General features: G+C 41.2%; 1 protein-coding gene across 6 annotated transcripts in view; it reads left to right on the forward strand.

Moving 5' to 3' along the window:
- The window catches only part of GARNL3 (GTPase activating Rap/RanGAP domain like 3), a 173,017-nt gene that overhangs the window by 32,617 nt on the left and 114,844 nt on the right, over positions 1-25,556 (forward strand). For 3 of the 6 annotated variants that reach the window (XM_017949985.1, XM_017949984.1, XM_017949986.2), the window contains exon 3: positions 8,945-9,014. The exons of 1 other annotated variant lie outside the window; for it this stretch is intronic. In XM_017949985.1, the coding sequence (XP_017805474.1) occupies positions 8,945-9,014 (70 nt within the window). Of the gene's footprint in view, positions 1-5,669; positions 7,992-8,072; positions 8,874-8,944; positions 9,015-25,556 lie in introns of those variants that run through there. 2 more of the 6 variants (XM_003911928.5, XM_009189142.4) reach the window with 2 other exon arrangements.

Consider the following 25,556-nt stretch of genomic DNA (forward strand, 5'->3'; position numbering starts at 1 on the left):
AAAATTCCAGGTGATTCTGATACATAGCTAGGTTTGAGAACCAAGAGCTAGAATCAGTGCTTCTCAGATTTCAATGTGCATATGAATCCCAGGGAAACCTTGTTAAAATGCTGATTCTGTTTCTTAGGTCTGGGGTGGATCCTGGGACGTTGTATTTCTCACCAGCTCATATCAAAAGACCACACTGAGCAGCAAAATCACAATGACCTTGGTGTTCTCTAGGAATCTTGCTACCTAGGGACTGTGCAGAAACACCTGTTCCAAATAGTAGGCATCCCTTCAGGGTCTGGGCACAGCTGGGGTAGATCTTGTGAATCCCAGTGGGGAAACCTTATGAACCTGGAGAGACAGACTTTCGAGGGATTTCCCCAAAGAAGTAGATCTGCAGGTGGTTAAGGGAGGTATGCCACAACATATGTTGTCTACTGAGTTATTTTCCTTATATTAAGTTTCCGTTTAATACAATTTGGTCATGCATTTATAGATCCCATGTGGAGTGATGTTTCCCAAACTAAATTATACACTGGGCTGGAAAACCCTCAAGTCTTGACCTTACAGGAAAAGAGAAGCCAAGGTCGCTGTCACTGAAGAGTTAAGACAGGAGGGAGCAGGTGTGCAAGCATCGTACTTCACAGGAACCACTTAGTTGGTAATGTTTCCGAGGTTTCTGGATGATGGGTCTTGAGCTGAGAAGAGTGTGACAGACCTCCCCGGCTTCTGCTGTGGGCACCCACACCCGAAGACTGCATATGCTACTGACGAAGGGGATAAAAAGAGGCTGTTTTACAGTTTGCCAGATTTGCTATATACATATTGTGCTTTGCTTGCACAATATTTTTGTTCCTGTGAAGTCCTGTGTACTTTGTATCTTTCTTTCCCACTGCACTGTAAGCTGTATGAGAGCAGGGACCACATATCTCAGGTTTAGCACCTGGCACAGTGCCTGGTACCTTGGAGGTATTCAGTAACCTTTTTTTAAGTGAGTGAAACTCAGATACAGTATTTTAAATTAAACTTTTTATTTTGAGATAATTATAGATTCGTATGCAGTGGTAAGAAATAACACAGAGACATCTCATGTACCCTTTACCAGGTTTCCCCCAGGGGCAGCGTCTTGTGTAACTATAGTAACTATGGTACTGTATTGCAAGCAGGAAATTGACATTGAGACATTCCACTGATGTTTAGATTTGCCCAGTTTTACATGCAGTTTAATTGCATGTGTAGGTTCCTGTATCTACCTGTATTCACAGACAAATACAGAACAGTTCCATCCCCAAAGGCTATCTTATGTTGCCCTTTTATAACCACACCTCCCTCCAACCTCCCTCTATAACTCAGTCATTTCAAGAATGAATCATACAATTTGTAACCTTTTGGGATTGACATTTTCCATTCAGCATGATTCCCTGGAGATTCATCCAAGTTGTTGCATACATCAGTAGTTTGTTCCTTTTAATTGCTCGGTAATATTCTGTGGTGTGGAGGTACCACAGTTTGTTTGACTGTTTGCCCTTTGAAGGACATCTAGGTGGTTTCCAGTTTTTGGCTGTTATCAATAAAGCTGCTTTGAACATTTTTGTGCAGGGTGTTGACCATACATTTTCATTTTTCTGGGATAAATGCCCAAGAGTGCAATTGCTGGGTCACATGGTAACTGCATATTTCACTTATAAGAAACTGCCAAACTGTTTTCTGAAGAGGCTTAGCTTAAAATTTTGTAGTCCCACCTGCCATGGATGACTGGTCCAGCTTCTCTATTTCCTTGCCAGCATTTGGTATGGTTACTATTTTTTATTTTAGAGATACAATAGTAAAGGCACTGATAGAGATCATTATTGAAAGGAATCTTGCAGTGAATTGCCACAAGACTGTATTAATGTTAGTGAACCACATAAATTTCAGGGGCATATGTCTGCCTCAGAAACTTAGTGGACACACTGATTCTGTAGGAGGTGTGCTTTCCAGAATTAGAGAAAAGAAAAGTAGAATGAGAAAGATGACTGAAAAACGTAAACAATAACTTCAAATGTACTTGAAAGCATGTCTGAGAATGTATACTGGCAATTGGTGGGGGGTGCAGGGAGAAGAGAAAGGGAAAGGAACCCACCTGTGTTCAAGTAGAGCAAATGTAGTAATTTATTCAGAATTCATTTATTCAACAAATATTTATCAAGTGCCCTGTTATGAACCAGGAACTCTATAAGGTACATCAGGACATGGTGATGGCCAAGACAGGTAAGATCCATGACAATTAGAATAACTAGCATTTATTTAGTGACTACTGTGTGCCATATGATCTCTTTCAGTCCTCCCATGGAGACAGATACTGTTTTAACCTCCCGTTGCAATGAGGAAACAGGCTCAGAGAGGATAAGTAACTTGTCTGAGGTCACAGCGGTCGTGTGTGATGGAGCTGAAATTCAAATCCAGGAGTATCTAACCACTTTATGGTTGGTGGATCTTGCTAAGGGATGGTAAACTTAAGATCCTGGTACAAGGAACACATGGTATTGTACCCCCAGAAACACAACAGGGGAGCAGGGAACCGTCTGGAGAGTTAGAAGAATCAAAGTGCCCTGATTTCCTAGGTCCCCTTTTGCTTTGGAAATCTTTCTGCTTACTTCCTACTTCCTATGTCTCAAAGGCCTTCAAGAGGACAGAATTGTTCCGTTTCATTATTAGAAGTTAATGTGGGCCAGGTGCGGTGACTCACACTTGTAATCCCAACGCTTTGGGAGGCCGAGGCAGATGGATTGCTTGAGGCCAAGAGTTTGAGAGCACCCTGGACAGCATGGCGAAATCCTGTCTCTACAAAAATACGAAAATTAGCCAGGTGTGGTGGTGCGTGCCTTTAGTCCCAGCTACTTGAGAGGCTAAGGTGGGAGGTTTGCTTGAACCTGGGAGTTCAAGCCTGCAGTCAGCTGCATGCTGCCACTGCACTCCAGCCTGGGCAACAGAGTGAGACCCTGTCTCGAAAGAAAAAAAGAAAAGAAATTAATGTCATCACATCCCTGCTTTTCTGTGGCACTTTACTTATCTTTAGGAGGAGAGACAGCTGGTCCCTTCTGTGCAAGAAGCTATTCTAGCACCTGTTGTTAGGAGGCCCTGGGTTCCCTACAAGCCTAAACCTACAGTCTGGCACATGGTTTAGCTTCTCTGTCCCTCAGTAAGGAGAATCCCTTCCATCTGTTTCTTACTGTCTGCCTATAGTGGGGCAGTGGCTGAGGCCTTTTCCTAGAGCTCCTGACTGTTGGTAGGCTTCTGAACAACTGCCTGTTACTTCTTACAAATTCTCTACTGATCTAGAAGAGTCTCCCTTGTCGCTGTTGGCCTTAACTCTTCCACCAGGCCTGGACACTGCTGAGGCCTGGCCTTGTGGGGTCTGTTGTGAGGTCAGCACTAATCTCAGTGTCAGTTGAGTGATGACCTGGATCACTGAGTTTGGCTTCCCCTTGGGGGCTGGCTGACTCCCTTTTCTTTCCTTATCCGTTTTAACAACTCTTGACTCTTTGGAGGAGGTTGTCCTGCTTTCCAGGAATGTGACTTACATCATGGAAATCTGTCTAGCTTCTACGTGGAGCTGGAAATCTTTGCTCTCATCCCAGGCCATATTTAGAGATTTAACATGGAGGTCCTCAGCTATGTTCATGCCTGCGAAGTGTGATTCAGCATCCTCACACGTTAAATTGCCAAAGCAGAAGGGTTTATATTTAGAGCCTGGACCACGTTGCCTGTGGGAAACTTGAAGTTCTTTTTGGTACTTCAGGTCACTTCCTCTAGCCAGGTTTCAAAGTCTCTTCCCCCTGTCGTGGCAACAGTGGGTCCCAGGTATTTTCTAGGTGAGGTCAAACTGCTAGGCCAACGCTTTTAGGGAGGAGATGTAGTGCTGAAACATGATGCCACCCTCAGCGCTGCCCGGGGAAGCCTGCTGCTTGGCCCTGGGTCTCCCTTACTGCTACTCAGGGATAAGAGGCAAAGCATTTTATTTAAAATTATTTTAAAATTTAGTAACCACTTACGCCAACTTTCTAAAAACCCAAGAGGCATTCATATTACTAATAAGAGCTGGCTGGATGTGGTGGCTCATACCTGTAATCCTAGCACTTTGGGAAACTGAGGTGGGAGGATCACTTGAGGCCAGAGTTTGAGACCAGCCCTGGAAACATTGTGAGACTCCCCCACCTCCATCTCTACAAAAAAATTTTTTTTAATTAACCAGGCATGTAGTCCCATCTACTCAAGAGGCTAAGGTAGGAGGATCGCTTGAACCCAGGAGTTCAAGCCTGCAGTGAGCTATGATTAAACCACTGCACTCAAGCCTGGGCAACAGACATTGTGCTTAGAACCTTGTCTGCTTTTTCTTGTTTATTCTTTATAACCCTGCTAAGTAGATGATATTTTCAATTGCGTTGTACAGATGAAGGAACTAATGCCCGGAGAGGTTGAGAACCCATATCTGTGACTGAAGTCCATGCTTTGAGGGACTACATTGCATCTCCTCCCGTGGATAGAAACCTGGATTAAGGCCTTGTCCTTCCTTATAAAGAGTGCTGCAGAATGGTTAACAGGTTTCCCAGGATTCCTGAGTCATCTGGAAAAGGAGTATGTTTCAAAGCATTGTTTGTGGACCACCTGCATCAGGATTCCCCTGGCTGCTTGTTAAAATCACAGATTAACTGACTTACAACCTCTCAGAATAGGGCCAGGGAATCTGCATTTTTGCAAAGCTCAGACTCTAGTCTGAGCAACATGTCCTCTGACATGGTGTCAGAATTTTTTTCACTGACACACTAATCAGTTTCTGGGTAGGCCTAAAACCAACAGTAGGGATTCGGGAGACTATACTACGGGGGTTGGCAAACTTTTTCTTTAAAAGGTCAGTTTGTAAATAGTTTGGGCTTTGTGGGCCGTATGGGTCTCTGTTGGAGCAATTCAACTCGGGGCTGTTATAATCCAAAAGCAACCATAGACAGTTCATAACCATTGGGCATGGCTATGTTCCAATAAAACTTTGTTTTCAAAAACAAGTGGTGGGCTGAATTGGGCTGTAGTTTGCCAACCCCTGATCTAGAGTCATCCTGGCCCACCAGCCCTCTGACAAACCCTGTTTGTGGACCTTATTCTTACACTACTTTCTATTACCTATGGAGAGCTATATCAACTAAGATAAAATTACCTAATGTAACAGGTAAACCCTGACTCCTAGTGACTTAAGGCAATAAAAAGTTATTGCTCACTCATATCAGAGTCCAGTGAGGCTACTCCTGGTTAGAATCTTCTATGTGGTCATTTAAGATCCAGACGCCTTCATATTGTGGCTGTATCCCTCTTCCACCCCAGAGTCCTCTCTATGAAGCTAGCAGATAAGAAAAGAGACCAAGGATTATTCATGGGAAGGTTTTTTGGTTTTTTGTTTGGTTTTTTTTTTTTTTTTTTGAGACGGAGTTTTGCTCTTGTTGCCCAGGCTGGAGTACAATGGTGCAATCTCAGCTCACCACAACCTCCGCCTCCCTGGTTCAAGTGATTCTACTGCTTCAGCCTCCCAAGTAGCTGGGATTACAGGCATGCACCAGCATGCCTGGCTAATTTTGTATTTTTTTTTTAGGAGAGACAGGGTTTCTCCATGTTGGTCAGGCTGGTCTCGAACTCCTGACCTTAGGTAATCCTCCTCCTTCGGCCTCCCAAAGTGCTGGGATTACAGGCATGAGCCACTGCACCCGGCCTTCATGGGAAGTTTTTATGGGCTGGGTCTGGTAGAGGTGCCCCTCATTTCTACCCATATTTCTTTGGCCAGAGCTGTTACTGTTTGGGATCCAGAAACTGATTTCTCAAGTCCATGAGGCCCTTGGTCTCTCGATTCATTCTGTTTTCGTCTATCTTTGCTTGAAACCCCTCCAGTTCTTTCCTGGGCTTGTCTCTTCGTTGTGAAGAACCTTGTTAAGTTCAGCCAAGAGGAGCCAGTGCTCAGCTTCACTCTGATTGTTTCTAGCCACTTTCCCTAGAGCTGCAGGCTCGCTGAGTACATGGTCCACCTTCTGAATGACTGCAGGTGTAAGTTTTACCAAATATTTTGCTACCATCTAATATAGATTTCTATCTCTTCAGCCTCTGAGATCCATTTCCTCACTGGCTGCTGCCTTCCTACTACTTTAGGTTGTTGTTGTTACGGCACTTCTGTATTAGTTCAGGTAAACGGCACCTTTAACAGGTAGACTCAAATTCTACCTGATTAACACAACTAAATGTTTGTATTTTGCTCACATCATATTCTAGTACAGATGTTTTTCGTGGTGTAGCCTTCCATACAGACATTCTTCATGGTGTGGCCTTCCCTGTGGTCAGTCAGAGACCCACGTTTTTCCATCTTGAAGCTCTGCCCTCCTGCAGGTCTCTACAGCCTCTCCGTCCAGCTGGCCACAGGCTAGGAGATCAGGCACATTTCAGAGGATGTGCTGGAAGTGATGCATATCCATCACTTCAGCCTATGTTGTCTTGGCCAGAGCTCAGTCACATGGCCACACATCCTGCAAGAGGGACTGGAAAATGCAATCCAAGCCCAAGACAAAAGGAGGACAGGTTTTGGCGTGCACATAACGGTGGCCGCCTTATAGGCCAGGACTCTGGACTGAGGGAATAATGACCAGCAGGGAATAATAATGGCTCATTAGTGGGGGTGGCAGTGGGCAGCCTGCCCTGGTAGAAGAGGTGCTGTCAGTCTTTAGCCAGTATGATTCAAAAGATATACAAATACCTTCATTAATGCAATAAGCATTTACTGCATGTCCACTATGTGCCAGGCAGTAGGCCAGACGCAGGGCCTTGGGAGGAGAACAAAGCTCCCCTTGGAGCTCTGGGTGAGCCACTCTACTCATAACCCTTGTGCTGGAGGCCTAGAGGCCAGAGAGCGTAGGAAGGGAAGAGGGAAGTGGCTAGGTCTTTTTAACTGGCTGGTTTGAGTGCCTCCTACAACCCAAGAAATGCAGCCCATATAGGTCAGCCTGGTTCCCACTATTAGCAAGCATCCCTCTGCAGTATATTGAATGAAATGTAATATGGGGGAAGGGAGGGCAACACACAGTGGACATTCTCTTTATAACTCACGCCCTGGTTGTTTTCATAGGACATTGTTTTCCTTCTGTGAGGCATCTAAGGAAGGTGGTGGGTCTAGGATGTAGGGTTATGTGTTTGTGTCTGGCTGCTGGTAAAGTTAGGGAATTGGCACCATGTCTCAGAACCCCCTCAGCAGAGCTGATGGCAGCACAGGGAGGACCCAGTGCTCCACATCCTCACTTTTTTCGTGTTCTTGGCTATTCATGTTAGAAGCTGTTGCTGTTGTTGATTTCCTAGTGGGCCTGGCTGAAATTGAAGCGTCGGGTTGAACTCTGGGCAGACAGAACATTTAGTCAACAGCCGTTGGGCATCCGCTCTGTGCCCGATCTCTGTCCAAGTCCACCAGCACTCCTCTCACTGGAGCGGCCAGTAATGCGGGCTTGGTGACTGATATGTAGGGCAATGGCAGTAGCTTCCAGGAAGGTTTTCAAAATGGGCTAAGAAAATGGGCATAGAGGACATATTTAATACAGACTGGAATTGACCATGGAGGGAAGGTTTTTATTCTTTTTTGGAGATTTTTGGGTAGCAAATCTTATCACTAAAAGCAAGAATGTAGCCTGGGTAATTTCTGGAACACTCTTTCAAACTGCATACATTGATGTTGCCCATTTTCAGCTAAGAGAGAGAGGACTACAAAAGGTTAAATTTCTCATATAAGATTAATTCAGCCATCTCTATGAGATGGTGGAAGCAGAATACCATTAGACTCTCTAATCTCATTTCTCTCATGCTGTCTTTCTTGGAGCCTGTCAAACAGTGTCCTGGCAGAGAGTCAGTTCTCTGCTTGCTAAACATCAGAGTCAGTCTCTTTCTGCATGTGCCAAGAGGGCTGTAATTTAGAAAATGTAACCTACTGTTTAAGGAAGGATGAAAAGGTACTAAATGCACCTTTCTTTGCATGTTAGATCCCAAATATTTTGAATCTAGTAAACATGTTATTCCTATATAATTTTATTTTCTATGTTATCGTAGAGTTATTTGCATGACATATTAGAACCAAACTTATTAAAACTGTTTATATTTTGTGGATCTCATGTGGTTTCATGAGTATTGCTTGGGTGCTAAATATACTAACTAATAAGATATGTGCCTTTTGAGTGTGCAACTGTGCATTCAGGATGAAAACGTAGTAACAATTTTGCCCTTGTTTTAATTGCTCTTCAACAACATGTGATTTTTGAAATCTGATGTAAGCCTTTTTTGGGGGTGGGTAGCTGCTGCTATGTAAAAAGCTGAAAATACTTGGACACTAGATTTTCTGTTAGTTCTGGTCTTTTTTCATATTGCCACATAAAAATCCTAAATTAAAGGGGGATAGGGGGTGGAGCCTACCAGGATTGTGAAGTTTCTTTCTCTTACTTAAAATATAGCATTAAATAATGCTGGTTATTTTTATTTTGCATATTTGGGACAAAGAGGCTCTCTTAAACGAAAGATAATTGCAAGATCCGGTTCAGCAGCTTTGTCCCTTGCCTCAAGTTTACTGCAGGGCTTCTCTCCTCTCTGGTTATACAGAAATGAAATTATAAACCACCAGTAGCCTTGGAAATTTCAGTCGATTCCAAATGACTAAATATTTAATTCAATCATTGCCTATACTTCCAGGGATGACTCTGGCATTTGCTTTTTATTGAGGGCTCCATGAAAGCCAGGCTCTGCAATGGCTGCTGGGGACTGTGTCTGTTGCAAGGAGGCTCCCCTGCAGTGAGGAGCCGGGGCACTGCAAGTCTCTTCCATAGCAGCCCTTTTTGCAAATGGTAGTTGATTTTTGCAGAAGGTTTGTGGCCAGATCGCTATGTATAATACTGATGAAGCATTTTTGTTCCAGCTCTGTCTCGGAAGACCTAGGCTGTAGACGTGGGGATTTCAGTAGGAAACATTATGGATCTGTGGAGCTGGTAAGTTTATGCTGTCTGTTCAGTGGTAGTACATTGATTTAGATTAGAGACGATCGCCAAGCTCATCAGATCTTTTGTTGTATATTTACTGTTAGACCATGTGGGTACAGTGTAAGGATTGGATTGGAATAAATAACTACACAAAGGCTATGATAATTTGATCATCTTTATTTATTTGTTTTTATTGTTACATACTTTTAATCTTGTCTTCCAGTTTGTTAAAAATATGTTATGGCTTGGTATTTTTCTCTGTGTATGTAATTAAATAAAACAATTTATGAATTAAGAAAAGTGGCATTTGGCTTATATATGATCTTTTTCCTAAAAGTTTATAAATCTAGTTTTCAAGGTTTAAGTATTATTGAAATACATATTCTGATTTTCTGTATCTTTGCTTTCTGGGTATGTGGTAGGCGTTAGAATATTTATGAGAGCTATTTTTTCCTGTTAAAAGCATATTGTTGGACTAGATAAATGACTATTATAGATGATCAATATTTGGAATGAAAATATCTACATTTTCCTTAATGAGAGACATTGGGGTTTGTGCTATGATTTTTAAAGATTGTATGTTTTCATTTTAAAAGAGCCATAATGAAAGCATATAATAGTCTCAATATTTTTTAAAGATAGAATGTGATTTTTTTCCAATTACATGGAAATCTGAACAAATTTTCAGAAGAGAAATGTGCTCATAAAATTGTATTGATTATTATTTAACACTATTAATGATGTTGTCTACTATTTCTGTTTATTAAAAATGAGTTGCTTGTATCTATTTGTGTAGTACCCAATTTTCCCCTATTAATATAAGCTGCATCCTTGCAGAGTTTAAGTAGTAGAAAAATTTATACCAGAGTTGTGTACCAGTGGCGTTCTACTTGAACTCAAGCATATATTATAGACTTGACTGTACCTAGCCTGGAGCTGAAAATATAAAATTAGTAAAAGATTTGGTCCTTGTTCTTAAGGAGCTTACTCTCCTCTGGCTGGGCAGATAAGACACGTAAAATATGTGAAGAATGAATTTAGCCACATAAAAGATACCTCAGTTGATTCAGTCAACACCTGTTCTGTCTGTCACTGGTGACACCACACCACTTAGACCACCACCTCCCCTGAAGGAGCAGGTGCATAGCTATAAGTCAGAGTAGGAATTGATACTGTGAAAAAGATGCATGTAGAGCACCACAGGGGTTCAGAGAAGGGAGAAAGCACCCATTCTGGCCAGGGATCTCAGAGACACACCATGGAAGACCTTGCGGAGAGCTATGGGATGTGGGTTAGTGGCAGAGAGGATAGACAGTGGGTATGAGCCAACAGCATGATTCCTGGCAATGCCATGTTCCAAGACAGTGAGCAAATGGTCCTGCCTAGCAAAGAGCTTTGTGATTACAAAGCAAGCAAGCTTTGGAATCAGGTAGGCCTAGGTTCCTATAGCAGGTCTATTACTTATCTTTGTGACCAATTAGGTTACTTCTCTGAACCTCAGTAATGCTGAAGAACATGTGCTCTGAAGTCATTCTTGTTTCATCATTCACTAATTGTATGATCTTGGACTTCCTTTGGCATCAGTTTTCTCATCTATAAAATGGGGATATTTCTATTATCTACCTTAGAGGGTTGTTATGAGGATTAAATGAGATCATGTACATAAAGTACTTAGCACATAAGCACAGTTTATGTTAACTAGCTGCAGACATAAAGACAAAATTCAGCAGCAAAAGTAGAGCCTTGACTGTCAGGTGAACACTTTGGACTTGGCCTAGTAAGTAATACGGAACTCTTATAAAGAGTGATGATACTACTTGGGAGAGATAACATGGGTGTGAAAGATGGACTCTTTAAAGATGTGGGGAAATCACAGAGTATCAGAATGGAAAAGTACTTGAGAGCATTGGTTCTCAAACTTGAGCAGACATCAGAACTCTCTGGAAGGCTGATTAAAACATAGATTGCTGGGCCCTAGTCCCAGAGTTTCAAATTCAGTAGATCCGAGGTTAACCTACAATTTGCAGTTCTAACAAGTTCCCAGATTGATACTGATATTGCTGGTCCCAGGATCGCACGTTAAAAAGCTCTGCCCCAGAGGACCTCAGCTAGGTTATCAGTTATCCTCGGCCTGATGAGGTATCCAATCGACCAAACATTGTTCAATCCATTTGTTCACGTTTTTCCTCTGGGGCCATGACTGTGTGTATGTGTATTTGTAGTTGACTTTTTAGAATATTATAAAATAAAATATTTTAAAAGTCCATGTATAATCTTACCTTGCAGCAACTGTTTTCATCTCCTTTTGGTTCCTTCCAGTCCTTATAGCTACAAACTTCATTTTACATTGTTATAATGAAATTATATATTTAATTTTGCATTCCTCTTTTTCCATTTATACTGTATTTTCTAAATGTCTTCTCATATAGTCTTCAGAGTCATATTTTAATGGGTATATGATAGGCCAACAGAGTGATAAATGATTATCTGTGCAAATTTTGTAAAATTAGGTCATTCCTCATTTTCCCATATTAAAAATGGCGTGCGCTGGTGGTTGGAAAGGTTGGGAAAAGTGAAATGAGCAGAGCTCCACTCTTGTTATCTGAGGATCTCTTGAAATTCTGACTGCAGTGTTTTAAAAGGAGAGTGATGTTTCCTCTCACTTCTGAACAACAGAGTATTATTAAATTACCAACCATTATGTGTCATAGGTTTATGAAAAAATGAGTTTGACTTTTCTTACGCCTGGTGTGATGAAAATTGTTGGGAACCCAATAAGTGTTGGGCATCTTGGAACTCAGACTTTTCAGAAAGGCACCTAAGATTATATAAAATTGAAATGTTAGCATGAACTTCTCCTGACCTTGAACAAGTCACAAGTCTTGTGAAGAATGAAGCTCGGCCATTCGTATCAGTAATGAGAGAAGACTTAGGGCTTAGTTCTCTAGGTTTCCATCCTGCCTTAGTTTGGTGATGAGAAGGTGGAAACCTAGATCTTGACAGACTCATGGGAGAGCTACTTAGCATTCTTTCAACACATATTAATTGAGGGTCGTCCATGTGTCAGGCACTGTGCAAGTCACTGAGAGTGAGGGGAGAGAAGCAAAACCATTTTTCTGCTCTCACGGAGCCTTCGCTTTAGAAACCAGTAGCCTCACACTGTGTCCCCAGGCTGTGTTGTATCTGAATCTCAGCTGTGTCCCTGCCTTAAGCAGGGATTGTTTCCTGAACAGAGATCTGTTCACTCTGGGTCAAGTATAAAGCAATTCACTGAAAGGATATGGGTGAATCTCACGGAAGGGAAGTGCAGCTGCGCCTCATGTGATGGAAAGCCAGCAAGCCACTATTTTCTTTCTCTGTGGTCCCTGTGCTTTCTTGTCTTTACATTTCTCTGTGTCAGTATCATTCTCCTCTCTGCAGAACAGCTTCCTCTGATGGCACAGTTGCCTCTCTCCAGCTCACTTTTCCCAGCAGCCAAAGTGGTGTTTTCTTTTTTAGTTTATTTTTTATTGTGGTAAAACAGACACAACTAAACTTTTCCATTTTAACTATTTTTAAGTGTACAGTTCAGGGGGCATTAAATACATTTACTTTGGTGTACAACCGTCACTGCTATGCACTTTCAGAATGTTTTCCGTCATCCCAAAATGAAACTCTTTATCAATTAAACACTGTATTCCTATTTGGCAGTTCCTCAAAAAGCTAAAAACAGAGGTTTCCAGCCCCAGGTAACCTCTATTCTACTTTCTGTCTCTGTGAATTTGCCTATTCTAGATACCTCCTGTAAGTGAAATCATGAAATATTTGTTCTTTTGTATCTGGTTTTATTTCTCTTAGCATAATGTTTTCAGGGTTCATCCATGTGATAGTGTGTATCAGAATTTCATTCCTTTTTATAGCTGAATAATATTCCATTGTATGGATACACCACATTGTGTTTATCCATTTATCTGTTTTGTTTGTTTGTTTGTGAGACAGGATCTCACCTTGTCACCCAGGCTGGGCTGCAGTGGCACAGTCATGGCTCACTGCAGCCTAGACCTCTTGGACTCAAGTAATCCTCCTTCCTCAGCCTCCCAAGTAGCTGGTATTACAGATGCATGCCACCACACCTGGCTAATTTTTTTTATTTTTAGTGGAGACGAGGTCTCTCTTTTTTTTTTTTTTTTTTTTTTTTTGAGACAGAGTCTCGCTCTGTCCCCCAGGCTGGAGTGCAGTGGCCGGATCTCAGCTCACTGCAAGCTCCACCTCCCGGGTTCACGCCATTCTCCTGCCTCAGCCTCCCGAGTAGCTGGGACTACAGGCGCCCGCCACCGCTTCCGGCTAATTTTTGTATTTTTTTAGTAGAGACGAGGTTTCACGTGTTAGCCAGGATGGTCTCGATCTCCTGACCTCGTGATCCGCCCGTCTCGGCCTCCCAAAGTGCTGGGATTACAGGCTTGAGCCACCGCGCCCGGCCGGAGACGAGGTCTCTCTATGTTATCCAGGCTGGTCTTGAAATCCTGTACTCAAGCAAGCCTCCTGCCTTGGCCTCCCAAAGTGCTGGAATTACAGGCATGAGCCACCGCACCCAGCGGAGCCACCGCACCCAGCGTGTTTATTGATTCATGTGTTAATGAACACTTGAGTGGTTTCTACATTTTAGCTATTAAGATTAATGCTGCTATGAAAATGGTGTACAGATACCTATTGGAATCCTGCTTTTGATTCTTTGGAGTATATTAACTAGGAGTGGAATTGCTGGATCATAAGGTGATTCTGTTTTTAGCTTTTTGAGGAACTGCCAAACTTGTTTCCACCGTGGCTGTACCATTTTACATTTCCACCAGTAATGCTCAAAGTTTCTAATTTCTCCACAATCTTGCCAACATCTGTTATTTTCCATTTTTAAAATAATAGTCATTGTAATAATGCAAAGTGGTTTCTCATTGTGGCTTTGATTTGCATTTCCCTAGTGATTAGTGATGTTGAGCATCGTTTCATGTGCTTACTGGCCATTTGTATATCTTCTTTGGAGTAATGACTATTCAAATTCTTTGTTCATTCTTGAATTGGGTTTTTGTGTTTTTGTTTTGTTTTGTTTTGTTTTGTTTTGCTGTCAATTTTTAGGAGTTATTTTTATATTCTGGTTATTTGTCCCTTATCGGATGATTTGCAAAAATTTTCTTCCATTCTGTGGCTTTTTTTTTTTTTTTTACTCTGTTGACAGTGCCTTTGATGAAATAAAATTTATTATTTATTGTGTTGTCTATGCTTTTGGTGTTATATCCAAGAAATTATTGCCAAATTCAATGTCCAGGAGATTCTCCCCTATGTTTTCTTCTAAGACTTTTATGGTTTTAGCTGTTACATTTATGTCTTTGAGCCATTTGGAGTTCATTTTTTCTATGTGGTGTGAGGTAAGAGTCCAGCTACATTCTCATGCATCTGGACATCCAGCTTTCCCAGCACCACTGGTTGAAAAGAATGTCCTTTCCCTATTGAATGGCCTGGTACCCTTGTCAGAAATCAATTGACTATAGATGTGAGGGTTAGTTTCTGGGCTTCCCTTCTATCTCATTGGTCTATATGTCTGTCCTTATGACAGAATAATATTTTAAAATGTTGACAGCACAATGTCTTTTCCTTCTTAAAATGTTTCTTCAGCTGTTCATTGTAATTCAAGGTCAGACCATGTACCAAGCCCTACAAGAACCTATGTGATCCTTACCCTGCCTTTCTCTTTCACCTTCTTTCATGCCGCTTCCTCACTGTGCCTCAAATGTCTGGACTTTATCCTGGTCTCTAGAACATGCTGAGCTCTTCCCTATCCCAGGATCCCTGTACTTACTAGTAATTCTTACTGATGGATTATTGGGGCTTCTCACGGCTCATCTCAGCTTAAATACCATCTTCTCAGAGGGGCCTCCCCTGACCATCCCATGAACATTAGTTCCCTTCTCTGCTATTCTCTAACTCAACATCCTATTTGTTTTCTTAGCAGTGCTTATCACAATCCATATTCATTTCATTTACCACTTACTACTCTGTCTTCTTCATTGTTTTATTTCTAGAACCTGGCACAGGGCCTGGCACATACTATGTTCTTATAAATTTTTTTTATTACTGAAGTGATTTCTGCCCCACCCCGCCCCCCCGCCCAGTCCCCATGGTTTACATGGGTTACAGCTCTATTGGCCACTGTGGTCTCTTCATTCTTGGATCCTAATTTCAAATTCCAAATAGAATACTATGAATTGTTTCCTTTTTGTTCAGTTATCTATCCCTGATTCAAACACTTGTGCTCAGGGTAGTGGGGTCATGGACTATAAACATGGCTTTTGAGGCCCATTCCCTCGGCAATGCTTGTGGACAGGGCAGATTTTCTCTGGAGATGACATAAACAAGTCAGTTTCAAAGAAAAGCATGAACTGAGCTGCAACTCCCAAATGCGTTCATTAACATTCCTTCATATAGCGATAATTTAAAAGCTCAAACTAAAGGCACTTAGTGAAAATTTCTTCCTCTGCTGATGGACTCCCTTATCTCTGAACTTTTTTAAATACCATAAATAAAGGTATAGATTATGAACTCCCTAAAAAATAGGAATAATGTTTATTTGCCACTGTATCTCTAGAACCAAGCACAATGCTTAGCATTAGCTACTTAGTTACTATTGATTGAATGAGTGAATGATCCAGTTTGATTGAAATTAGAGAGTGGCCTAACTCATCAAAAATAAATAAAGGAAAGAGAAAACAAGACTCTTTGATTCCCCCCTCAACCAATATACTTAGACTCATTAGCTCGCAGTGCATTTCATCTAAAGCGTATGCCATTTTTCTTCCTGATGAATTGCAAGTCTTGTCTCTCATGGCGGCATTCTGGGCAATACACAGCTATCACACCATCAACCATTCTTCATCACTTTATATTGAAATCTGTCAGAAAAAGCACAAGACTGTTTGTAGCTTTTATTGATCTTTTTTTTGGCCTTTAAACTGGATGGCTAGGAAATTGATACAGTATCAATGATAAATGGTATCGGCAGGATATAGACCTCTCCCCTCCCTAGCCCAGCTGCTGACTCTCATAAAACCCCGTATCTTAATACTTCTGGGTAAGTAATGATCTGCTGGTGATTTCAAGTCAGGATAAAACAGGGTAGTATATTGTCCATTCCTTTTTAAGCTTGTTTCTTAATGATTCAAACCTGCATTTAGATGAACTGCGTGCATGCTCCCTTGCTATATAGGAAATAAATATATCAGTGCTTCTCTATACAGATAGCGTGATTTCGTTGTCATGAACTCAGGGTAGCCTCAAAAGGTATCTGGCTATACTGTCTAATAACTACCAAAAGAACGGTTGATGATGAACTTGCTTGGCATCTGCAGATTTTAACATTTGAGGTTTTGACTGAGGACTCTTGGAGTCTGATATGTAGTAAATTGTATTTTTGTTCAGGCATGGATTGGAATTATACCTGTGGGACTGTTGTACAGAAAGACGATGCTTTGCTAATGAGTGATTTAACTGCCTGTCCAGCATCCCTAACACAACTCAGTTTTGTGCTCTACTCGAGGTTAAGTAGGGTTTTTGCTTTCAAAGGCATTTTATGGGAGAAATTATATTCTATCTAGTATTACCAAACTGAGAGATTAGTGAGGGTACCAGCATATTTCCCTCAGGAACATCAAAATATCAAGACTTCAGCATTCTATAGCTAAAATCATAATTTTGACAGATGTTCTTTAAAATTTATCTGGTTTGTATCTGTGTCTGCATAGCAGGTCAACCCTTTTGTGTGTGTGTGTGTGTGTGTGTGTGAGAGAGAGAGAGAGAGAGAGAGAGAGAGAAGGAGTCTTCTTGCTCTGTCCCCTAGGCTGGAGTACAGTGGCTCAATCTCGGCTCACTGCAACCTCCGCCTCCCAGGTTCAAGTGATTCTCCTGCGTCAGCCTCCTGAGTAGCTGGGACTAAAGGCACACACCACCACACTTGGCTAATTTTTGTATTTTTAGTAGAGACAGGTTTCACCATGTTGGCCAGGATGGTCTCGATCTCCTGACCTTGTGATCCACCTGCCTCGGCCTCCCAGTCAACTCTTGTGGATACCTCCAGATACAACATATATCTTAGAACATTCACCCACAAGTTAACATGTTTTAAATGTATGGCTGGTGCTTTTTTGATATTTTTACTGCCCCTGTTGGTGATTGGTAGTGCTCACTTTTAAACTTTTTCAGGCCAAAATTATTGTAACCATTTTCTGTGATGTAGAATTTTGAGACCTTAATCATTACTTTTTATACATTAGAATGGAATCAGAAATCTTATATTCTGGTTATTATTTTATTATTTTTGTTATTCGTTTTAACATTTTATTCAACGCTTACCATGTACCAGTCTCTGTTGAATACTTTAGATGTATTTATTTATTTAATCCCCACAAAAAACCATATGAGGTAGGCATTATTTGATTAGGCCACACACTGTGGATGCTCAGAAGACATTTGTGAATATTAAATGGATTCCCATTTAACTGATGATATCAGAGTGGTCCCACAGCTAGGAAGGAGCAGGAGTGACATTTAACCCCAGGTCTGTCTGCCTCCAAGAGCCCCTGCGCTTAATCTCTTAGCCTGCAAGCCCATGCTCTTAAAGCCCTGCTGTGTGTAGAGTGTTTCCTAAGAAAATTAGGTTGATTGTTAGAACAAATACCGCTGTCCTTAATCAAAAGCATAAAGTAGCTCTGCTTTAGGTTTCCATTCCAACATATAATTTGAAACTGTTTTTCGTCCAAATCTTAACAAAACCTTGCTGTTAAGAATGTCCATAAGGAGTTATCCAAAGATACGCCCATGCCTTAAATGGTTTAAATTTAATTCCTAGATCAAGCCGAACCATAAATTAGCCACAAACACTCGGCCTAGCTTTGTTGGCCCCTCTCAGACTTGCTTTTCTTGACTTGTACCATGGCATTATGCCTTTAACCTGCATTGATGGACAGAGTGGGAAGCAGCCAGACAGATCTTGGTGGTGTGTTGCTTGTAGGATGCTGCTAAGAATTTTACGTTTGTCATATACAGAGTCTCCTTTAAAAAGACCTATGAGAAAAAATTTTTCTCAGGACCAAAAAGTGCCATGCTTCTCCTGAGAAGCCGGTTTGTTGTTAACCTTGTAAGCATTGGGAATCCTGTAAATGAAAGGGCTTTTCCTCTTTGCATTGGCTCCTAGGAAGCTCAGAACTCCATTTGTGGCTTACCTCTAACAGTCTTAAAGGACTTTATAACATACATCCTCATCCCATTCTCTTGTTTTCAGTTTATTTACCTACACTTGAGTTTTCCTTGTTCTGAGTGTGCTCAGTGTCTCATTTTATCCTTTAAGTAAGATACATGTAAGTAAGCTGCCTTTAAATCCTTTCTAAAAAATAAAGTAGAGCATAAACATGAAAGTATTTCTGTATCTAGCCCTTAACAGCATAATCCTTCTGTCCTCCATTGACAGAATTTTGGTTTGTAGAATAGCTTTGACGCTTGTCTCCTCCCTATCCTACTTTTTGATACAGTATGATTTTATGACCTATTTTTCTAGGATCAACAAAACTTGGGGAGAATTAACACCACCTGACCAGCCATTTGGTGACCATCTTGAGCTCCGAGTGCTGTGTTAATGACATGCATAGCTGGGGCACAAACTGTAACAAATCCACCAGCTGAACACATGCTGTAATAAGAATACCAGACAACTTCTCCAAATTTTCCCAGACAAAATCAACCTTGGGAAGAGCCACCTCAGTGATACCAGACATCAGCATGCTCTCCAGTTTCAAAACCAGAGTTACAGGCACCCCACTCCCTCCTTTCTGAGTCCTGACTTCCTCATGCTCTCCCTAGAGGCCACAGGAGTCTCCCATTCCTGCGCCACTCAAGGCTCTCCTCCTCAGGGCAAGTCTCTCTGCACCTCCGTGCTGCTCTCCTGCGGCCACCTTGGCTCGGCTTACAATCTGAGGCTCCTCAACCTTATGCTGGTATCCTGGGAGTCTCTGTTCTTTGACTCCAGTAGTCTTCAACTGATGGGATATGGTCCCCTGATGTATATAAAAACACTTCCAAATTTTGATCAATGTATAATAGTTTATTTTTCATACAACCAGAAATACAAACTGTGAACACACCACTTACCTGGTTAACTCTTCAGCAAAGGAAATTGAGTGGAGCAGTTTTCTACCTTGATTGTGGTTTCATACACTCAGGAGGCAAAATTCACTTACGTTTCTAAACACGCAGACTTTCTTGGTGTCTGTTTGGTAACAGCCGTTGCCTTGCACACCTTACTTGTACCGGATCATTCTCTGCCCTGCATCATGGCTTGTCATGTGCCCACCTCAACTTTCAGATAAGCAAGACCAGGCTCAGCAATAGGCATCATCTGTTGTAACAGGAATAAATTTTAAACTTGATTAAAATATAGAATGTAATATACCTTTATGTACTGCTCTTAGCAATAGAATATATTTTCTTTTCTCAAAGTTGCTTTTTTCAGAACCTATGTTTTCTTCTGAACTTATGCAGGCCTTCCCTCAAAATTGTAGTATTCATGTGTCATGAACATGCATAGAGTTTGAAAACCACTCTTTTGCCTCTTTGGGGCTGTTGAAGAGGAATTTGGTGTTTTTGCCAACCTTTCCCCACATGGGCTATGGACTTTAAGAGCTCTCTTTGTGGCCAGGCACGGTGGCTCACGCCTGTAATCCCAGCACTTTGAGAGGCCGAGGCGGGCAGATCATGAGGTCAGGAGATCGAGACCATCCTGGCTAACACAGTAAAACCCCGTCTCTACTAAAAATACAAAAATTAGCCAGGCACGGTGGCACGCACCTATTGTCCCAGCTACTCAGGAGGCTGAGTTGGGAGAATCACTTGAACCCGGGAGTCGGAGATTGCAGTGAGCTGAGATCTCACCACTGCACTTCAGGCTGGATGACAGAGCAGACTCACTCTCAAAAAAAAAAAAAAAAAAAAAAAAAAGCTGTCTTCTTTTAGGCCCTCAGAGGAAAGTCTAGCCTATTTAACTTATTAACTGCCCCTTGGCAGGCAACTTGGAACAAGTTTCCCTGGGGTGCAGGATCCAAGGTAATTTGAGGCTTCATCAACCTCTCTCTTGGTGCCCTTAAGATGGAACCCTTGTCTTTCAGCTTTCTCCTGTCTCAGGGCAAGTTTCTGTTTTCTTAGGGCACATATCCATTCCACAGGTTAGAACAGCTTTTGGCCCTGTTTGTTAAAGAGGGGAACATCCGTGGGTTCTGAAATTTGCTTCCCTTTTATTTCACTAATCAAATTTAGGGAAAGTCATGCAAAAAAATCCAGCGTAGCTTGCCGCGATTGGCTTACCATAAATGGCTGGCTCATGGTGTCACACTGCCACTGTTAGTTGAGCTATAAGCAATATTTTTATGTTGAACATTTTACCCATGTAATTAAAGCAGTTACTTTGGGTTCTTTTATGTGTAAGAAAAGGATTGTATGCTTTTTGGCCTCAACTTTTTAATTGGTCTATTGTAGTTATCATAGTGTTGCAGTCTTTTAAAATATAATCTCAAACTGTGTGTGCATAATAGATGTGAAGGCCTTTTAATTACTTTGGGAGTACATTTCGGCCATTCTCTAAATTCTCTTTTTGCTCCTCATAATGGTTCCACAGTTTCCCTTCTTACTTTCTCCGTTTGATGCTTCCCTTCCTTGCACTCCACTGAAACTGCTCTTGCCAAAGTCACCAAAGATCTCCTTGCTACCACATCCAGTTGGCATTCCTCAACTCTGCCTTTTTTTTTTTAACACTTTGAATTGATTGATTGATTGTATAGATGGGGTCTCACTATGTTATCCAGGCTAATATCGGACTCCTGGCCTCAAGTGATCCTCCCACCTTAGCCTCCCAAGGCAAGGCTGGGATTGCAGGTCAGTCTTTATCTTACGTGACAACTCTGTAGGCTTGTTAACTTTCTCCTCTCTTGACATCTCCATACTGTCGGGTTTTCCTCCTCCTCCCTTCATTACCTTCTCAGCTTTTTTTTTTTTTTGGATCCCTTCTTTTCTGCCTGGCCCTTAAATGTTGGTGCTCTTCCAGGTTCTGCCTCAGGCACTGTTCTTACTCTACAAACTCTTTCTGGGTAATCTTTCCCTGTCTTAAAACTGGTGCCTCCCAGATCCATATATTGAGTCCAGATTTCTATCCGCAGATTTCTATGCATGGGCCCATTTGCCTAAATGCCCACTGGCAGTCTCTCATGGGATGACCCACAGGCGACTAAACTGCAACATGCCCCACGCTGAACTCACCCTGTCTTCCTTTCAGTTGCTGATTCCAGAAACCAGGAAATCGCACAGAGCCATGTTCTGGTCTCTTACCAAATCCCATTGGTTCTATTCTATATTCTCGATGGATTTCATGGCCAGTTGCTCTTTATTCACGTCACTGTGTACGTGACAGTGTTGGACAGTGTTGGACAGCCTTTTGAGTGCTTTGCATGTGTAAACTACATTTCACAATGACCTAATGAGGTGGGAGTACTGTTATCATCCCCATCTTACAGATGAGTTCACTGAGATTCAGAGAGGTGAATTAACTTGTCCAAGGTCACACAACTGGTAAGTTGTAGGGGGTGTCCCCCAACCCCCATCCACAATAAGTTGTATTTGCTTGAAAGATCCATGATCTTGCTGCTGTTACAGGCCGCTCCAGTGCCCCTCAAACTTGATTATGCATAAAAATCACTTGAGCAGTTTGTTTAAAACCCATGTTCTGATTTGGCATATCTGGAGTGGGCTGAGTAGTGTGCATTTTTTACAAGCTTACATTTTAAAAGTGACTTTTAATTCCTTATGTGTTTCTTATTTAGACTCTTGAAGAAATACAAGTAAGAAAAGAACAGGGATGTTTGCTTCTATGTAGACCTTCTTTTCTGTGACATTGGTATCTTTTCCTCTTTCCCTGAGCTTCTGGCACTTTCTCTTGCCCTCCCTGACTTCTCAAAAATTCAATTTAACAAATTCTTGATAAGATTACATCTAGTTTGTCCATGTCCTCAGACGTAATTAACCTAATCCTGGGAGCTTTGAATTCCTTAATGCTGTAAAGAGTACTTTCCCTAATGTACAGCTCTGGCAACGTCATCTTTATGCATTCAGACAAACAAATTCCTGCTGTAATAACAACAGCAAACCTTCAGCATCTCTTTTTTGCTTATGAAATAAAGTAGGCAGTCTTTAGCTTGACATTCAAGGCTTTCTGAAGTCTTGCTCCAACCTATTTCTGAGCCTTACTTAACTCGTGTGGCCCATGATCCAGCAAACGGGCCTTTACCCAACATTGCCCAGGCCTGAGACTTCCTTATACCTTTTCATCATTCTAGAATGCCCTCTTAAAATATGCCTCTGTTGAGTCTCATTTTTCCATGCAGCCTTATCTGATTCCCCTATGGGAAAGTCATCTTTCACTGTATAGAACCCTTCAATTGTTTGCATTTCTCTATGGTACCTGCCATATTTTACATTGTCATTATTTGTGGGCATTTCTTACCTGTCCTAGTAGGCAGAGATTATGGTGCTTTTCTTATTGTATCCCCAGCAGTACTTAGCTCATTGCCAGACATCCACAAATCAGCCAGAAGATCAGCTTTGCCAAAAATCTATCTAATAAATTCTTTTTTTCTTGAATTTTTTGTTACTTCATAGTATTTGTGTGTGTATGTGCATGTGATGCTGATATACTTTTTAATATATTTTTCTGATTATGAAAGGAATACATAGTCATTATAGAAAATTTGAAATATACTGAAAAGTACAGAGAAGAAAATTAAATTCATATGTAATCCTATAAATAATCACTATTAACATTTAGTACACATTGATTTAGTAATTAAATTTGTATACAAAATGGGTTTATGTATTTTACCGGGCTTCTTTACTTAAAAACAAAGTAATAGTCTTTTTAGGCATAAAGTTGTCTTCAGTAAATGACTTCATCTCCCTATATCCAAATCTCTTTTTTCTTCTTCATATGTAATTGCATTGGCTATGACCTCCAAAGCAATCATAAATAGCAATGGTTGCAGGTGTCCTTGTCCTGGAGTTTCAGGTAAGTTTTTAAGGCTGTACATGAGGGTATCTTTTCTTAATCATTACATATCTGAGCATGTCTCTGATTCATAGCTTTCACAAAAACAACTTTACCTGCTTTTAAGTGTCTGAGTCATCACCTTTTTCCTTTAAAACTTCACAAATTTTGAACTGTTATTGTGTTCGTTTCCTAGGCCTGCTGTAAGAGTTTATCACAAACTGGTGGCTGGGTCACTTAAGACAACCGAATTCTATTCTCTTACAGTTCTGGAGGCTAGAAGTTCAAAATGAAGATGTAGCAGGGCCATCTTCCCTCTGAGGGCCCTGGGGAAGAATCCTTCCTTGCCCCTTCTAGTTTCTGGGGTTGCAGCAGTCCTTAGCCCCCTTTGGCTTGTAACTGCATCACTCCAGTCTCTGCCTCCGTTATCACATCACCTTCTCTCTGTGTCTCTGTATCTGAATGACCCTCTCTTTTTCTCTTATAAAGACATCAGTCATGGATTTAAGTCCTACTGGAATCCGGTAGGACCTTATATCAACAAATTACATCTGCAGAGTCCCCATTTGCAAATAAGGTCATATTCTGAGGTTCCAGGTGGACCTAAATTTGGTGGGGACACATCAACCAGTACAGTTACCTTTTGCCCTTTAGTGTTCTGAAGAGAAATCTCAGCCAGTTCCAATTCAATTTCAGAAAGAAATGTTTCAGAAAGTTTCACATGACCTTTCCTGGCTGGGTTTTTCTTACATTTTTTTTTCTTCTCATCTTTCATTTTTTACATGTTTCCCATGATTTCTCCATACCTTTCTATTTTCATTAATTCTCCTTAAAACATTGCACCTCTGGGATTCTTAGACCCAGTCCTTTAATCAAAGATGAATGTTTTCTTCCATTGTATATTTGATTATTGCTTATTTTTTCCCCTAAAACAGTAAAGACCTTTTTCTCTGTCCTCCATGACTGTCTTTTCTTTCTTTTTATTTTCATTTTGTTTTGTTCCTTTCCATTCTATAATCAGCATCTAAAATGATGGAGATATTACTGTTTTAGTTCCCTCAAATTAACATTTTGTTTTCCTCCTCCAGTGAAGATTTTAATCCTACATTTGCATTTTTTCGTCCTCTTTTATCTCACCCACTTGCACAAGGTTTCTACACTATTGCAAAGAGCTCATGTCTTCTGTCTCCCTGAGGACAGCAATGGCTATTCTAAAATTTTATTTTGGTTTCATAGTAAAGATGGTTAGAGCTATGCTTCCCTCTTTTAGTTTTCAGGATTATGTGTAGCATTTTTTCATAGCCCCCATTTTTTTTTGTTTGTTTTCATTTTTGTTTTAATTCAAACAAAAACAAAGAGCTATTCAGACCTTCTGTTTTTCAACATTCAGAATGTATAACTGGCTCTCAGCTGTCATTGTTCATTTGGGACTGTAGCTTCTCTGAGCTAAACAACTGGATGGCTGGAGATTATACAAAGTTCCTTGATCAGTTTCCAGAGTCTAGTTGGTGTTTATCTTATAAGCCTCTGCTGGAGTGAGATAGGATGTTCTCCTATGCTTGGCTTTTTGCTGCTCTGAACCAGTGGCTCTAGAATTCATACATGACAGGGGCTTAGGAACTACCGGTAGCAGTCTAATTGAAAGAGGCGTATTGAAGTAATGTTTGCTTAGCTCTTTACATAAGCTTGATAAAATGCCAGCTATCTAGATAAAAAAAAACAGAATGTAGATTGTGAAGAGGTTAAATGTCCCTCAGCCCCTTGGCATGTTGGGGAAACTGAACTCCCCAGGATGCTCTGCCCTCAGGACTCTTCACGTCTCACTCCCTGCCTGGGACACTTGGTTTATGAGAACTGCATTCTCTAAGATGGACTCGCTCTCCCTCCCTCCTTCTTGCCCAGTGTTTCCTTGTTGTGAAAAAGAGGTGCTTGTACGAGTGAGGCTACCTCAAAATGCAGTGCCCATGCAGTAAAAACATGATTCCTAGTGTTTTATTCTTACTCTTCTGAAAGACCCAGTGTCTCTTAGCTAAAATGAGATGGTGTGGGGAAGATTAAAGTGCCTTCCAACCTTCCATAATTATCACAGATTTGTTCTGTTCCAGGCAACAAAGCCAGTCACCAAATATGTTTCTTGATTCTTCTCCATTGGCCATATAGTAAATAGAAAATGTCCTGATATTTTGGACATAGGATTGCCAATCATTCCTTCTTAACATTCAAAGGAGTTGTCATAATTTGTGGTGAATTTTCACAAGTCTTTTACTGGGAAGTGGAGTATCAGGGACTACTGTTCAGATATGATTTTAATTAGGAAGCCAAGACAGGTATATTTTGAGCTGGAAAGCTACATGACAGTGCTCATCCTGAATTGCTTCACGTTTCTCAGTAAAATAGCAGAAACGTCGTCTGTTAGGAGAAAGGGTGTTTCTGCAGTGGAAACCTGTGAC

This window comes from Papio anubis, chromosome 13, assembly GCF_008728515.1.
Source record: "Papio anubis isolate 15944 chromosome 13, Panubis1.0, whole genome shotgun sequence".
Classification (NCBI taxonomy): Eukaryota; Metazoa; Chordata; class Mammalia; order Primates; family Cercopithecidae; genus Papio; species Papio anubis.